Source organism: Onychomys torridus, chromosome 1, assembly GCF_903995425.1.
Source record: "Onychomys torridus chromosome 1, mOncTor1.1, whole genome shotgun sequence".
NCBI lineage: Eukaryota > Metazoa > Chordata > Mammalia > Rodentia > Cricetidae > Onychomys > Onychomys torridus.
Genome location: NC_050443.1, coordinates 162,211,559 through 162,229,442, shown reverse-complemented (window position 1 = coordinate 162,229,442; position 17,884 = coordinate 162,211,559). Strand labels below are relative to the sequence as shown.

At 44.1% G+C, this 17,884-nt stretch overlaps 1 protein-coding gene across 1 annotated transcript in view; it reads right to left on the bottom strand.

Moving 5' to 3' along the window:
• Window positions 1-17,416, bottom strand: part of Entpd7 (ectonucleoside triphosphate diphosphohydrolase 7) — a 40,335-nt gene extending 22,919 nt beyond the window's left edge. Inside the window, exons 1-5 of the mRNA XM_036189401.1 lie at window positions 17,232-17,416; window positions 16,843-16,945; window positions 15,952-16,134; window positions 4,514-4,719; window positions 4,031-4,181 (exon numbers count right to left, since the gene is read on the bottom strand). Coding sequence (XP_036045294.1) covers window positions 4,031-4,181; window positions 4,514-4,719; window positions 15,952-16,134; window positions 16,843-16,850 — 548 coding nt within the window. The 5' untranslated portion in view covers window positions 16,851-16,945; window positions 17,232-17,416. The remainder of the gene's footprint in view (window positions 1-4,030; window positions 4,182-4,513; window positions 4,720-15,951; window positions 16,135-16,842; window positions 16,946-17,231) is intronic.
• Window positions 17,417-17,884: the final 468 nt, after the last annotated feature.

Genomic DNA, 17,884 nt, shown 5'->3' with positions numbered 1-17,884 from the left:
GAGGCCTCAACCCTAAACAAGAACCACAAGCACCGAGGAAAACTGGCAGCCGGAGAGGTGGTCTTCCCCAGGGAAGAGAACACCAACGGGCTGTCCAGTATCAAACGGTCAGCCCTGAAAACACACGTACAAGTAACGTGATCCACACTGAGCAGGTTATTTTCAGGAACACACATGTGTACAGATAATGCATGTAAGAACAATGAGAGAAGAGGACACGGATTTGAAGAAGAGTAAGAAGGGGGATATATGAAAGGGTTTGCAGGGAGGGAAGGGAAGAAAGAAATGCTGTAATTATATTATAATCTCAAAGACTTCTTTAAAAGTTAAATGAAATAAGACCCTGTGAATACCTTTATGTAATTTTAAAGGTTATTTCCATCATAAAATAAAAAGGGCCGGGCAGTGGTGGTGCACGCCTGTAATCCCAGCACTCAGGAGGCAGAGGCAGGTGGATCTCTGTGAGTTCGAGACCAGCCTGATCTACAGAGCTAGTCCAGAACAGGCTCCAAAGCTACAGAGAAACCCTGTCTCAAAAAACCAAAAAAAAAAACAAAAGCAAAAACAAAAAACAAAAAAAGGAAGCAGAAAAAATATCTGCTTGATTGTTGGCAAAGAAATAAAACCTAGTGCAAATATATTCAAATACAGTCCAGATGACTCACGAGCACTACCCACAAATACTAATAAAATAGCAAGGTATTAATCATACAAGGCAGGTTCTTACAGTTAACAGGCAGATGTATATCAGTAACTGACTTGCCTTAGAGGCAGCCATGATTTCATGAAGCCCAGAACGGACATAGGCACTACTGAAGTCGATCAGAAAAGAGAAGGTACAATGCTTGGGAAATGCTCAACATAGTAAAGACAAACATTCAGAGCTTCCAGACTCATGGGGTGGACCTACACAGTGAGTTTTGTCTCCATGGAAACTTCTGGGACAGAGGCAATGCCAGGAGATGAACCGTCGTCTTTGCTCCACACACACAAATGATGGCTAAACCATACCCAGGTTCCTGGGCCCAGCCCTGCTGGGAGGCTCTTTGATCTTTGTCCTGGGTTTCCTCCCCTGCCTAGGTGGTGGGACCTCGGGCAAGGCACAGGCTGTGTGATCTGGCACCCTCACCCTCTGCCATCTGTTCTCTTCCCAGGATTTCAGAAGTTCACAAACAAAGCATATTATTACTTACTTCAAAAAACAAAAACTCTGGAGTTGGAAATTTGGCTCAGTGATTAAGAGCAGCACGTGTTGCTTTTACAGAGGATCTGGGTGCCATTCCCAGCATCCACATGGAGGCTCACAACCAGCTGTAACTCCAGTCCCAGAGGATCTGAAGCCCTCTTCTGAACTCCTTGGACACCAGGCACATATGTGGTGCACATACATACATGTAGCCAAAACATTCATACAAATAAAATAATAAAATAAATCTAAAAGAAAAGTCTAGGAGTGGAGGATGTAGCTTGATTAGTAGAGTGCTTGCCTCGCATGAACAAAGCCCTAGGTTCAGCCCTAGTACCACACTAAAAAACAAGCAGGGATTGGGGATTTAGCTCAGTGGTAGAGCGCTTGTCTAGCAAGCACAAGGCTCTGGGTTCGGTCCTCAGCTCCAGAAAAAAAAAAAAAAAAAAAAAGAAAAAGAAAAAGGAAAAACAACTAGGCATGATGGAGCATGCATACCACTAATCTCAGTGCTTGGAGTAGAGGCAGAAAGATCTCTAATTCAAGGTCATCCTTTAATCTCAGCACTTGGGTGGCAGAGGCAAGAGGATCTCTGTGAATTTGAGGATATACAGGGAGATCCTGTCTAAAATAAATCAATAATATAAATTATAGGATGATTATAACTTCATAGAAATTACATACAGATACACAAAGAAAAGGCACCAACACAAAATGAAGAGGCTGAGAGGCAGAATGAACAGCTTTCTTTGGCTTGGTGCATGTGCTTTTAGGACTTCCTGTAATGATGTAAGGTTATAGCTTTAACATTTAAAGTGTGGCTGGTAAAATCGAAATGAAATTTTGTCAACAGAGAACTAGAAGGCCTCTCATGACAACATAAATGATCTGCCTCTCACCAGAAAGCCAGCAGGCAAATGACTCAGGAGTCTAGAGAGAGGCAAGAAGTCCACTGAGCAGAGCACTGCAAGGTATTACCCTGCTCAGCACACCCAGATCAAAGCTCTACATCAACAGCTAGGGTGTTCATTACTGCAGTTTAGGAAACACCAAGTGAGAAAATTTAAATGTGTGGAAAAGAAAACTGCTATTTATCAAGGAAAAATACTTTCATTAATAAGAAATGCCCAATGCTTATGAGACTATGCTCACTCCTGGAGGCTCAATTCCAACATCGACATTGGCACTGAGCTCATTAATATGGCACCAAAGGCACAGGCAACAAAATCAAAGTCAGCAAGTGGGAGCACGCCAAACTAAGAAGCCTCTGGAACAAGCAACCGAAAGAAAAAGCAAGCTTTGTAATGACGTATTTACAAACCGCACATCTGATGAGGGGCTAGTCCTCAAAACTAAACAAAACCAAACAGGAGAAACTTCTACAGCTTAATAGAAAGAAACCTACAACCTGATTTTAAAATGGGACTTGATCAGATATTCCTCTAAAGACAAACAAATGGCCAACTGGTATATGAAAATTTCCTAAGGTCTGCAAGAGGAAAACACAAACCAACATCGCAGGCAAAGACTACACCTGCTGGGGTGCCTATTGCCAGAAAAATAAAAGACAGGTATTAGCAGAAATGTGGAAAAACAAGAACCCTTGACAGTGGGGATAGCAATCGGTAGAGCGGCCATGAAAAACAACTTCCAGCTAGTGGAGAAAGTACGTAGGGAGGGCGGTGGGATGTCTCTACAGGGAAAGGCGCTTGCTGCCAACCCTGACAAGCAAACTTCAATCCCTGGAGCCTGCATGTTAGAAGGAAAGAATCAACTCCTGCACGTTGTTCTCTGACCTCTGTTCGAACACACACACACACACACACAAAGTATTTAAAAAAAACAAAACTTTAAAAGTACATATAGATGGCTGGAGAGTTGGCTCAGTGGTTAAGAACACCTGCTGCTCTTGCAGAGGACCCAGGTTTGGTTCTTGGTATCCACATGGTGGCTCACAACCATCTGTAACCTCTAGTTCCAGGGCACCCAATGCCATCTTCTAGCATCTGTGGGCTCTACACGCAGGCGGTGCAATACATACATGGAGGCAAACAGCCATACACATAAAATAAAAATAAACCTTTTTTTTTTAATGTATATAGGTAGGGAGGGGTAAAGTCTTAGTGGTGGATCACCTCCCTAGCTAGGCTCTGTACTCAGCCCTACCATCTTTCTTGAAGTGGTGGTGCACACCTTTGATCCTAGCACTCGGGAGACAGAGGCAGGCAAATCTCTGAGTTCGAGGCCAGCCTGGTCTACAAAAAGAGTTCCAGGACAGTCAGGACTACATAGAGAAACCCTGCCTCAAAAGTAAGCACAAAGATGTCAGGCTGAATTCAGGGATCAGGTGGGAAAGACTGAACTGGTTGGGTCTGAGGAAGCTGTCTGAAGCAACAGAGACTGAGGAGGTTTGTGCAAGAGGAAGAGGGGGGACTCACCGGTCGTCACAGCACCCAGGCAGAGTTACAGAGAAAGTCAAATTGCTGCCCTAGACTCCCAATAGCCCTCAGTCTGAATCCTGTTTCTCAGGTGACTCTTCTACTGCCTTTGTGCAAACACACTTACTTCATGAACCAGTCACCCCTGCCACCACTCCCAATTGCCACCACACCCTCAATCCAAACTCAGAACCCCTTTGTCATCTCAGATACTGATCCCAAAGCAACAAGGACAGGAGGACGTGCCTGCCTGGCTGTGCAGTAACGGGCTACAGGGATGTCTCCACTCTGTTTCTGAGCAAGCAGCCTTCGCCACCTGTGAACTCTGTGTGGTGTCCCCTCACCTGCCTCCATCCTGGCTGCAAGGGACTCGCTTCCCTACGTCCCCAAAAGTCCTGAGTCTCACCTCTCAGGGAGCAACCTCATGCCTGCTGTGCAGAGGATGTAAAGGGGGGTCTCCTTGTGCTTCTTCACAGGCACATGAGCAGCAGCAAAGCTCAGCAGAGGTCGCAGGTAATCGCTGGCATGTTCTGGAGTGTCTGCCATTGCGGAGATTCCTTAAGAAAAACCAAACATTTATACATACATATGTGTGTGTGTGTGTGTGTGTGTGTGTGTGTGTGTGTGTGTGTGTGTAGATAGATACATAGATACATAGATAGATATAGAGAGAAGATCACATAAGACTCAGAAAGTGAACGCTCATAAGATTCTGTCCAAAGACCTACATTTATGTTTTTGAAAGAAGTGTAGGACGACAGACAGTTAAGTGAGAGATTCCTCCCACTGCCCAGATCCCCAAAAAAACAAGGGGGGCTCCCTTCCTCCCCTTTCTCTGCTTACCCCTACAGTAGGTAAGAGATTAGTAACAAACTATTCTGATGAGTACCTGGCTTAATTTTTTTAACCACAGGCTGGCTGTTTCGGTCTCTCATCTGTTTGATGTCCAGTAAGTCATGTGGGTTCCCATTATGTCTTGGCCAGAAGTAAACAAAAATCCGGGAGCCACTGCTACCACAGTCCACCACAAGCCCGTAATTCAGACTTGGGTCTTCGGTGTTGGTGGCTTCAAGGTCTCCCACCCGAGCCAGATACCTAAGACGGATAAAAGAGAAATGAGTTGGATCCATGGAGAGGACCAGCACTCACTTCAGCTGATCATGAGTCGTCACTAACGTCCTCACATCCTATTGGGTCCCCAAGCTTTTGTGTACTTGGGTTATATCTATGTACACTTGGTATCTTACAAAATAAAGAGAAAAATGGTGGGGGTTTTTTGTTTGTTTGTCTTTGTTTTGTGAGACAGGATTTCACTACGTAGCCCCTGGCTAGCCTGGAGCTCATTACATAGACCAGGCTGGCCTTGAACTCACAAAGATCTACCTGCCTCGGTCTCCTGAGTGCTAGGATTAAAGGTGTGAGTGAGCCACTAGACCCAGCAAATGTTTAAATATTAATCACCTAGATAATGATAAATTCCTTCCATATTAACACAACATATTTATATATACATACATACATACATATCTATGCTACACTTTCTAAAACAAGTCGTTTTGGTTCATAATTTCGCAAACGTCTTTTGCGCCTTGATCAACATTCTCACATTTGCTTCAGTATTCAATGTGCTACAGACAGCTTTAGTTGAGTGTGTGATAGTCTAACCTTCCACACCTGCTGCAACAGGGAAGAGGTTTTCTTTCTTTTCAGATTTTATTTTTATTTATTCATTGGTTGAATGATGTAAGGACTGAACCTCACACATGCTAGGCAAGTATTCTACCACCGAGTTACATCCCCAGACCAAGAGTTTTGACAGACCTTCAGAATGCTGGAGACACTCTGCTTCTATACTATAATCTCAAATAAGTAGAGTTTCTTAGAGATTTGCTACAATTGGAACCTCAACTGTCTTAGTTAAGGTTTGTACTCTGTGATAAACACCGTGACCAAAAGCACTTTGGAAGGGAAAGGGTGTATTTCATCTTACACTTCAGGTCACCTTCCATCACTGTCAGAAGTCAGAGTAAGAGGAACACAAGGCAGGAATCTGGAGGCAGGAACTGATGGAGAAGCCATGGAGGAGTGCTGCTCACTGGCTTGCTCCTTGTGGTTTGCTCAGCCTGGTTTCTAATGCCACCCAGTACCATCTGCCCAAGGATGGTACCACTCACAGTGGTCTATGCCCTCTGTCATGGATCATTAATCAAGACTTAGGGACGCATTTTCACAGTTGAGGTGTCCTTCTTCCAAGAAGAACCTAGCTTGCGTCAAGTTGACAAAAAAAAAAACCTAACAAGCCAGGTGTTACTGCTCAGGCCCTTAACCTCAACACTCAGAGGCAGAAGCAGGTGGATCTCTGTAAGTTGGAGGCCAGTTTGGTCTACATAGTGTGCTCCAGGCTAGCAAACGCTACATAAAAAGACCCTGTCTCAACAAAAAAAAAAAAAAAAAAAAAAAAAAAAAAAAAGAAAGAAAGAAAGAAAGAAAGAAAACAAACTACCAAAACCTAAACCAACACAAAAACCCTACGTGTGTGTGTGTGTGTGTGTGTGTGAATTCTGTTACATTAAATTCTATTGGTTTATCATGCTCTACAGAAAGGTTGGCTTTTTGTAACAAGGCATGATTCTGTAACATCATTATTGGAAAAAATTGATTCTATTAATTATGCAAATCTTCCTAATGCTGACATATTTCATTCTAGAGTTTTAAAAAATCACTAATATCAGCACCAGTGTTTCTCATAAAAAATCTTTAACATCCTGGGAAGTGCCAAATTCACAGCTGCAAAGATGAACTTGAAATTCTAATTCCCACTTGGAAGCTCAACTATTTTCTATTTAAATACTGACATTAGTTTCTTTTAAAGGTAACAGGTTTATCATTCATTTTCAAGAGAAGGTCTACAGGTTAGAAGTGTAATTTAGTGGTAGACTGCTTGCCTAGCATATACAAAGTCTGAGGCTTAAACCTTTGTATACCTTGTGTCTGAGTTTTTCCACTGAGCCGTTTCATGTAGCTCTGGCTGACCTAGAATTTACTAAGTACACCAGGTTGATCTTGAACTCACAGAGTTCAAGAACTCCCCTCTGCCTCCTGAGTGCTGAGATTAGAGGCACAGACCACCACACCCAGATTTAAGATAGAATCTTTAGAAATAAATAAAATATCTATGAAATACCTAAATCTGAAAACTACAATTTTTCTCCGCTTAACTGCCCAAGGATTCTCCCTCGGACAGCTTTGGTGTGCAGGAGTGTCGAATGCCTATTTCTCATCTCATTACACAGTAAACAAAATGCCACCAAGTGCATTAGATCCCCACCCATTACAACTGTATCGCAAAGCGAAATGCAGGAACTACACATACAGTTTACTACTGCTGTCTTAGTTTGTGCTAAGCCATCACAACTGCATGCCCTCTTACATCATGTCCTCAACCTGCTGAAAAAACGGCAAACAGCAAGCACCACAGTCAGGAAGTGGAAGCCTCGCAAACCTCCAGCAGGGGATGAAGGGTAAGACAGGGCCTCTGCATACAAAGAAACACTATTCAGCTTGACAAAGGAGACTCTCCTTACAAGCTACTGCCGGACCTTACGCCAAGAAATAAGCTGGCCACAATAAGATAAATGCTCTCTTTATTCCACTTGCAGGAGGTGTGTGAGAGTCAAAGTCACAGAAACCAAAGTGAGATGGTTGGGGACCACTGGCTGGCAGGAGAAATAAAGGGGAGTTGTTATTTGATGGGCAGAGAGCTTCAGGCTTGCAAGATGACCAAGTCCTGGAGATCTGTTTTGTAACAATGTAACCACGCTGAACACCACTGAACTGCACACTTAAACTCTATGTGAATTACTACAATGAAAAGGTGCCTAATATCTCAGTATTATTACATCAGTTTTGAACTCACAGCTCTCCAAGTGGTCCAGGGACCCCAAGGACTCACATTCTGGCAGCCAATGCTGCAATGCAACCCTTGTCCTTCCAAGCATCCGCCCTCTCACTCTGGTTTCTACTTATTCTTTCTCATCGCCTTTGGAATGGTTTCCCAAACTTTTTTTTTCTTTCTTTCTTTCTTTCTTTTTTTCTTTTTTTTTTTTTTGAGGCAGGGTCTCTTGTATCTCGTCCTCCACTTCCCAAGTGCTGGGGTTACTTGGTTAATACGGCATTAGGGATCAAACCTAGGCTAATGACTGCCCAGCCTGGTCTCTCAGAAGAAGCCACTGTGCAGCAATGCTGGCTCTAATAATACCCACAGTGCTTTCAAAAGCCTTTATTTTTAATTTTTTTATTTTTGACAGGGTCTCACTAAGTAGCTTCGACTCAAGTGGAACTCACTCTGTAGAACAGGCCTCATACTCACAGAGATATACCTGCCTCTGCCTCCCGAGTGCTGAAACTAAAGATGTGCACCTATAACCTGGCCCAAGTGCCCTTAAGAAGCAAGGAGCCTAGATCCCCTGGAGCTGGAGTAACAGGTGGTTGTGAAGCATCTAAAGGGCACTGGTGCTGGGAACCATACTCAAGTCCTCTGCAAGGTCGGTATACACTCTGAACCATCTCTAGGGCCACTGAAAACGCCTTCTGTTCTAAGAGTGCCATTATGCCCTTTGAGGAGTAGTAGCTCATTTACATTTCAGCATGTTTTTCTTAAGGTTTTTCTCCATTTGTTTAAGCCATTCTCCCATCCCTGCTTAGCTTCTGAGATCAGACAAGATTGGGCGCTTTCAGGGTGGTATGGCCGTAGACAGCTTAGGCCATTCTCAAGAGCCTGAGACTACTTGCAGGACTTGTCAATGGTCCCTACATTCCTGCGCCTAGGACTCGGTCACACAGTACTCACTGCTCCCGGGGCACACAGCGTTCACTCGGTGTTCACTGCTCCCGGGGCACACAGTGTGGAGCTATTGGCTTGCTCACAACTCTTCCATGTCTTCCTTCTGCGATCCTCAAAATCAACCGGCCTCTGAGACAGTCTTGATGACTTTGCAGAATGGCCTGTTATCCTTCCTGATTCTTGCTGGAATAAGCAATTTCCCAGTTTTACTTCTGGTACAGCTCAACTTAGCTTTCTCTTCCTTTAGACTTCGCCAGGAGAGCAACAGCAAAAGGAAGAAAATGTCAGCTGGCTTCAGACCCCAGGGCAGAAAGGAAGGACCAGATGGCTTTATTTTCTGCTCCCTAGTTCAGTCTTGGAGCAATCACTGCAGGCAGCAGGAAGTCTCCTTTTCTCATCTTGTCTGTAGACAGGAACCGAGAAGAGCTTTCCCTCTGGAGTAGAGGTCCCACCTTCTGGAGTGCTAACCTCAGATAACCTCATCCACCCGCTCACTCTTTCCCGTCTCCTGAATGTCTTCATTTATGATTTGCAGAATCATGGTGAATCATGTGCACCATTGGACCCAGCTCCTTGGCTGACGCCACACAAAGCAATTTCTAGAAAGGACCCAAAGCCTAAGAGAAAATGTCTAAAAGCTTTGGAATTCTTCAGCCACCTTCCCAAGAAAGAGCCAGTTTTCCAGCACACACCTCACTGACCTTCCCCTCTCTCTTACAGCTCATCTCTTCCATGCCCCCCCCCATCTCTTCTTCCCACCTCTCTCTCTAACAAGACCTTCCTCGAGTCACTGCTGAGTCAATGAAAGCTAACCACAAACACATCCCCTCAAGTAGAAATGAAAGACAAGGGCTTTGCACCGCCATTATCCTGAAAAGATTAACAGCGTTACAGCTATAAGTGACCGAACCATTACCTGGCTTGCTTGATCAACACCAATTAAACCCCTTTCAGAGTTCAAATAGAACTCAGCAATGTGCCAAAAGTCAATACATGAGGCCTGCATCGGTATGGACCTACTAGCTCTTTGCTGAATGTCATCGTATTTTATGACCCGACTCATAACTCAAAATCAAACACAGGGGCATTACAGTAGTCATGACAGCAATACATACCCAGAAAAAGTTTGAAAGATTACTGTTTACCACCTAACAAGATTAACCAAAGCAGATAAGAACATTTATAACTTAAATCCCTGCTTTTAAGTGGAATAAATGACATTAAGATAAAGCAAATGAATGCATGTGGAGAGGTGTCTTCAATTTCACCAGAAAAGGGCTCACTCAAACTTTTTTTAGATTTTTTTATGTATTATGTAGACAGTGTTCTGTCTGTATGTATGCCTGCATGCCAGAAGAGAGCACCAGATCTCATTACAGATGGTTGTGAGCCACCATGTAGTTGCTGGGAATTGAACTCAGGACCTCTGGAAGAGCAGCCAGTGCTCTTAACCTCTGAGCCATCTCTCCAGTGCTTCTTTCAAACTCTTATAAAGAAAACCTAACTTCAAATGTATATCCTGAAGTGAACCATTTCTATTTTAATTTAATGCCATGCTTCGTTTTGACCTCCAGAAATAATATGAGTATGTGCTCACAATAACAAAGAAAAGACAACTCTTTTGTTTTGAAACTGCCTTGGTTTCCAGTTGTATTACCTCAGAAATGGTATATCACTAAGAGATGAATAAAATGCAAATTAAAGTTCTCTAACAGAAAATAGTTAAAGTATTAGGAAACATTACTTCCACACGTATTGAAACAAAAAGATGCAGATCACCATAGGCTTAAGCCTTATTTACTGAGACCACTGGCACATTCTCCTGAGCAAAGGTCTCCACATTCCTGTGAGGACACCTGTGGTCTGTTCCCAGCAGCATGGCACCCTCTGTGGAACACCACAGGACATGGATTCAAATTTTAGCATGTGACTTAGGAAGAACTCAAGTAGGAAAAAAGTGACTATATTATAACTGTGTAATATCAAGTCACAAACACATGGGCTTGCCGTCAGTCTTTCAGAACTGCTGAGAAAGCTTTCCCCATGATCCCTAGCTACCTGATTTGCAATTCTATAGGCAGCTAATGCTTCCTGTACTCAAGCAGCAGCAATAGCTGCTACAGAAAAAGGAAGAGAGAGAGAGAGAGAGAGAGAGAGAGAGAGAGAGAGAGAGAGAAAGTACAACTTTTAACAGAGACAGTGTTGGCCGTCATCTTCAGAATATACTTTAGGGCAGAGAAGGGAATTAAAGAAGAGAAAAATCAACATTATTTCAAATAATATCCTAGGGCTAACATTTGCTTAAGTCAATCAATGTGTCGGGAAGTCTAGACACTTTATTTCTTTATTTGTTGCTGGGTTTGTTTTTCCAAGACAGGACTCAGCACCTCTGCCTCTCAAGTGCTGGGATTACAGGCATGTACCACTCCAGCCGGTTAGATGCTTTATTCCTATTCAAATGACAAGATAAGAAATCATTTTCACTCCCTCTTTATGCATTAAAATGAATAGGATTCTAAAATATTAAGATGCCTCCCGGGCTGGAGAGATGGCTCAGAGGTTAAGAGCACTGATTGCTCTTCCAGAGGTCCTGAGTTCAATTCCCAGCACCCACATGCACCCACATGGTGGCTCACAACCATCTGTAATGAGATCTGGTATCCTCTTCTGGCCTGCAGGTGTACATGCAGACAGAACACTGTGTACATAATAAATAAATAAATCTAAAAAAAAAAAAAAAAACTGCAGTGTATGAGGGTCTGAGGCTGGAAGAGTGCTAACCCTTGAGGCTGCCCTGGGGCATCCTCAGGCCAACCTGACCTCTGGAGTGAGAACAAGCAAAAACAAAAAAAAATGCAGAGGAGGAGAGAAGTAAGAGGAGGAAAAGGAGGAAGAAGAAAAGCAAGCTGTAGATGACAGCCTATCTTATCAGTGAAGTACACGAACTCATGGGATAGGAACTTAGTGATAGCGCATCTGGTCAGTTACTCATGGGTCTCTTTGGATTCATTTATGATTAACTTTGTTCCTGATCTGAATGATTATCTCAATTATCTCCTCAGGTCTGCTCTCTAATGAGGTTATGAACTCTGTGTTCAGAAGCCACGTTTTATTCATCTTTGTACCCCAGTGTCTAACACGATAAGAACACACAGTCTCGTGGAGGCTGCCACAGTGGAATTTATAGCATACAGCTGTTTGTGGCAGTGTGTACACGGCCACTAATTAAACAACAATAAGCTTTAGGATACCAGGCTGCTGGCTGCTTGACCAAAGCGTTTCAAGGTGTGAGGACTTTAGTAATGTCCTTACAGCAGACAATCGTGTGCTCCACAGTCCCAGAGATCCTCTCTCACTTAAATCAGGCTAAGGAGGAGTTAGTTATTGGATCTGGTCCCTTGGAATACAGAGGTTAATAAGAACCACGATCACTCTACCATCCAACTTCAGCTGCTCTCATCTCTACTCAAGTATTACAGTAAGTCTCTCCGCTTCCTTTTTCCTTCCAATTCATTCTCCACAATGCCATCAAAGTGAGCGTTTTGTTTGTTTGTTTGTTTGTTTGTTGAGACAGGGTTTCTCTGTGTAGCCCTGACTGTCCCAAAATTCATTCTGTAAACCATGCTGGCCTCAAACTCAGATCTACCTGACTCTGTCTCCTGAGGATTAAAAGGGTGCGCTGCCACCGCCGCCCCACCCCTCACCCCACCCCCACCACCGTTGAGCTTTTTAAAGAGCAAATTGTAACACTCCGATCTTCAAAACCTTCTAAGCCTTTTCTCTACCCTGATGAACTCTGCACATTCCCCCCCACACACACCCTCCCACTCCTATCCCTACCCGTGATCCAACAGCTTAAGAAGCCAGGCCCTAATCTACCTTTACCACATAGCTCACTCTTAACAGTCTACCCTGGCCATGTTAGCTAATCTAGATGGAATACCATAGTTAGACCATGCCATCTTCCAATGGGAAACTGTGTTAAGGTCTAATCCCACTCGGCAGCAAAGAAATTCAATTTATGAATTTGGATTTTAAATTTATGGTTTTAATTAACAAGTTTCTTAAGATCAACTGCTGGCTACTATGGTCACCCAAACAGTGAGTCTCTCCTGGAAAGGACGACTCCAAACTACAAATGAACAGAAGTTCTAACAGAAGGAAGGTTGGCCATACAAGCAGCTTGAGAAGAGGTACCAAATCATCTACGTCCCAGCAGTACCTGCACATCATGGCTTTCAACACATATTTAGCTGACTAACAACAAAATGAAATATGAAATGAGAAATTCTGGGGACCGAACCATTGAAAACTAAGAACAGGCATCTGTCACAATTCCGACCACAGAAGCTTCAAGGAACATGTTGCTAAAGGATTCTGGCAAGATCCCCCTCCATCCTCATGAGAAGGCCACTCAGAACCTATTTCTCTCTCGAAGGACCTGAGGGTGCCTATGGCCCTGGGTGCTATCGGCTGCTATTTTACAACCATTAAATAAGCTAACCCTGTAGCAACTTGCATCCTGCAGGTGAATGTGGCGCCCATGGTCCCTCTGTCATTGGATATCAAGTTATATGAGCCAGTAAGGGTGTTTTTTGGTTTTTTTGTTGTTGGTGGTGGTTTTTTGGTTTTTGTTTTTGTTTTTGTTTTTTTTTTGGTAATTATTATTATTTAAGTCAGCCTGAGTATTACTTGGAGCCCAAAGTCTCCTGACACATGTCTGAGAGCAATTTTTTTTAAAAGATAGAAGACAATTGTGTTGAAAATGATGAGTACAGCATGACATCATTTAATTCTGTAGCCTCAGCAGAATTAATCTAAAAAATATAGCAACATGAGTTTTCTATAAAAGAATATAGGCCTTCATGTGCAGTTGGTAGGACACTGAAAGCATAGGAAATCATTTAGGAGAATTTTCTATGAGAAAAGGATATTTTGCATTCACTGAGTAAATTAACAGTAGATGAAGCATTGCGGAAGACAATATTAATGAGCCAGGTAATGGTATGCCTTTAATCTCAGCACATAGAAAGCAGAAGCAGACAGATCTCTGCTTTGAGGCTAGCCTGGTCTGAGGCTAGCAGGGCTACATAGTGAGACTCTATCAAAAAATAAATAGAAATAAAATATTCAGAATAAAACACAGAGAGAGAGAAAAAAAAATAAGATCATCAGTTAATTTGGGGAAAGCATCCCGGGCTCAATACATATGTAAGTAGGGTCCTCAAAGGAGAAGGGGAAAACAGAAAAATATATGAAGAAATGATGGTCAACATTTGTCCAAATTTGGCTTTTAAAGTCTAGCCTTATGTATCTAAATATCTAAGGGCCAGGCTGTACTCGGCTCCGTAGCTCAGTATCGTGCAGAGCGAGCACGCCGAAAATGACTGCTCCTGAACAATTGTCTCTAATCATGTAGCAAACACAAAGCACAAAGCACACAAAGCTCTCACAAAGCACATCCCAATCAAACTGCTTAAAACAGCAACCAGGAGGAAAGGACACAGGTGTACAGAGAGAACTAAGACACACGCGACAGCAGACTTCTCAGAGCATGCAAGCCAAGAAGAAAGCAATCAATTGGACTTCCTTAACAATGGATCTTTTTCCCAAAATGAAAGCAAAGTAAGGACGTTCTCCGTTGCATAAAAGTCGACATGCCAGGCAGTGGTGGTACACACCTCTAATCTCAGCACTTGGGAGGCAGGGATAGGCAGATATCTGAGTTCGAAGCCAGCCTAGTCTACAGAGTGAATTCCAGGACAGCCTGAGCTACACAGAGAAACCTTGTCTTGAAAAAAGTGTGAAATAGTTCACTCCCTGTAGACTCACCCTACCAGGAATGGGAAAGAAGTTTTTATTATTTTAGACAACAAGAACTATGATGCTAGAAGCACTGGAGAATATATGAGTAAACACACAATACTTTCTTCAGTTTTAAAAATCCTTGAAAAGATAATTGACTGTTCGACAGCAGTATATCATGGAACTGACACCATTTGCAGAAATAAAATGTATGACAATAGCTTAAAGACTATGGGGAAAGGAGGACCAAGAGTTTCCTGCTGTTAAACTCTGTTACAACACATTGCTTCAAGCACAAGCAATGTGATAAGCTGTGCACTGTAAATCCTAAAGCCAGTATTGAAGGAAATGAAATCGTATCTGATGATCCAACAAGAGGGGTAAAATAGACAATGTGCTCAATTCCAAAGAAAGGACAAGGAGTGGGGACAAACACAAATGATGAGACAGCATTAATAGACAAAATGCAAATGGCTTGACCACCCCGCTTAAAAGGAAGACACGGATGGCCAAAACGGATAAAACGTAAGGCTGAACTAATGATCCACAAGAAGCCCACCTTGAACATAAGACAAAAATGGGGACTGCCAGAGGTATCTCAGCCATTTAGAGCACTGACTGCTCTTCTAGAGGACCCAGGTTTGGTTCCCAGCACCCACATGGTGACTGGCAGCCATCCGTTAACTCCAGTTCCAGGGGATCAAATACCCTCTGGCCTCTTCAGGCATGAGGTGCACATAAATTCACACAGTATGGGGACACACACACACACACACACACACACACACACACTCTGTCTTTTTCTCTCTCTAAAAACATTTTTTTCTTTTCTTTTCTTTCTTTTATTTTTATTTTTATTTATTTATTTATTTATTTATTGCTTTTCAAGACAGGGTTTCTTTGTGTAGCCCAGGCTGTCCCGGAACTTGCTTTATAGACCAGGCTGTCCTCACAAGTTGAACTCACAGAAATCTACCTGGCTCTGCCTCACAAGTGCAGGGATTCAAAGCGTGTACCACCACACTAGCTAATAATAAATATTTTAAAGACAAACTTAAAAGACCAGAAGTATCACATTAACATGATTCAGAAGAAATCTGAAATAGATATATGAATTTCACACTAGTAGACCAGAACAAAAAATAAAATCAAGGCTAGAGACTCTTTAGCAAAGACAGAGAAGTCATCAACTCACCAAAAGCACACGGCAATCCTAAACATGCATGTACCCAGTGAGCCTCAATCCACCCAGGCAAGAAAACAGAAAGCTGTCTTTCATGGTTAAAATACAGCGTCAGCATTCTCAAACCAAAACTGAACAGAGGCAAAATGGGTCTTAGGACCTTCCTATGTAATAAATTGCATGCATTTTTACTAATAAAAGTATCATATCTCTCATAAATCAAAGTTTGCATTAAAGAGTTTATTTAAAAAAAAGAAAGAAAGAAAGAAAAGGAAAGATAGCCAAGTCTGGTGACACAGACTGCTAGCCCCCTCTCTAGTCAAGAGGCTGAGCTGTATGCTGACTGCAAGTTCCAAGATCAGCCTACAGAGTGAGTTCCAGGTCATTCTGGGTCTGGGAAACTTAGTGAGTGAAGACCCTGGTGCAGCCCCCAGCCGCAAAAGTAAGTTTATAACTTCAACACCAGGCTGGCCAAAGTGATGTAAAGCTGACTCACCTCTCGTACTGCCTATCTCGTGGTGACGAAGTGCCCCGATGTCCTAAGTCCATGATTAATAGAAGCAAAAGGAGACAGGGTATAAAAAAGAGTCCCAGGAATGCCACCCGCTGACGGAGAAATGGGCTCACTGTGGGCACAGTGAAGTACCAGGAGGCTGGGCAGAGGTAGGAAAAACTGATCCTGGAATGAGACAAACATTTGTTAAGCCTTAAACTCTCTGTGACTGCTTTAAAAAGGTTTTAAAACTAGATGAAAGCCCTCAAGGCAAAAATTCATGACAAGAGAAGGCTAAATGTTTTTTATCCCCCATTCTCACACGAGAGAAAAACACCTGTATGGCTCATAGTATTTCTATCATGCAGTTCAGAAAGACCTCATCTGCTGTTTCCAAACTCTGGGCTGAGTGTAATTCAAAGATTTCATCTTGTGTTAATGGAAAGATCATGAGTCTCCTGGGGGCCACTTCCTAACACCGATTAATCAGAGAAACCGTGACATGCCCACTAGGTAATGCTATCAAGAAGCCTAGCTAGAAAAGTTATTTAACTGATTGTTTTAAATGCTTTAACAAATTATACACAGAGAGAGACTTTTTTAAACATTAGCTTTAACTGATACATAGTAAAATGTGAATCTGGCTCTGACCTGGGCAACCACTGCTACTCCCACGACCCCGGGCTAAGGGGAGGAAATTATTGCACTGGCCTTTCAAAAGAAAACCACTTTGACGTCTTTGCATACACCTGACCAAGATGCAAAGTTCAGGTGAAGCCTCAGGGCAAACCTCACCCACCGCTCCCCACCGTCCCCAACCCACCCACTCAACCCACTTACTACCCTCCACTGAGCCCTTTGCCAGAGATAACGGGTGCAGGGTGCAAACTTTACCTAGCCATGGGTTCCCTTCAGTGGTCTCAACGTCTGTCACCTTCTTTTCCTTTTGCCCTGAGAGGGTGGCCTCCTTGTCCCCGGCATCTCCTAAGGCAGCAGCCTGGAAAGGGTTGGCTGGCTTTCAGACATACCTCCAGCAGTGCCCAAAGGACCAGATCCCCGCAATGACTGTACACGTCCCTCCCACTGTACTGATCCCCAACTCCGTGTCGGGTCTCTCTCTTCCAACGGGCCCAGAGGACCCTAACGCGCATCCCGGACGCAAGGCTTTCCTGCGGGCCGGCTCCGTGCGCCTGGAGCACGCCACCCCAGGTGGTAAGGATGGGGGACCCCGCTTCCTCTTCCCGTCCCTCTCCTCCCAGCAGCTCTCCCGCGATCCCACTCACGGGATGCCGAGGCCCGCTCGTCCCTCTGCACAGCCCAACCTGGTCCCCAGCGGCTCCCCGTGGCTCCCGGCTCACAGGCCGGAAGGAGGCCTGGCCGCCAGCGGCGCCACGTCCCCAAGGAAACCGCACAGAGCCAATGACTGCAGGGCACCGTGAGAAGCCCGCCCTGCGCGCAGCCCGAGCTGCAGACGAACCCGCGGCGTCCACAAACTGAGAGTCTGTTCACGACCGGGCCAATCCCCAAGGGCAGCCGGCCCCGAATGCCCGCCCCCGGACTTAGTGCCGCGGCCAATCGAAAAGGCGTCGCACCCAAGCTCCGCCTGGAGGGCGGGCAGTGGCCGCACAGGTAAGAGGCCACCCCTGTGTCACCAGCAGCTCCCTGCAGGTGGCCTCCTCCTCTGCTGCTCCCACAGTTGAACCGTTCCCGTGGGTGGGTCTCGGGGTGTTCACCACAGCAGTACACCCCTTGCCCACAACCTTTCTTCCCACAGTGGCAGTTCCTCCATCCCGTTCCTTTTGCCCACAAATTGATGTCCTGGGCTCACTGTCATCTCTCGTGATAGAAACATCGTGGGGAAAGAATTGGAGACAGTGATGTTTGCATCAAAGCACTTATGTCCGTTCCTTCAACGTTGATTGTCTACTTGTGCGGA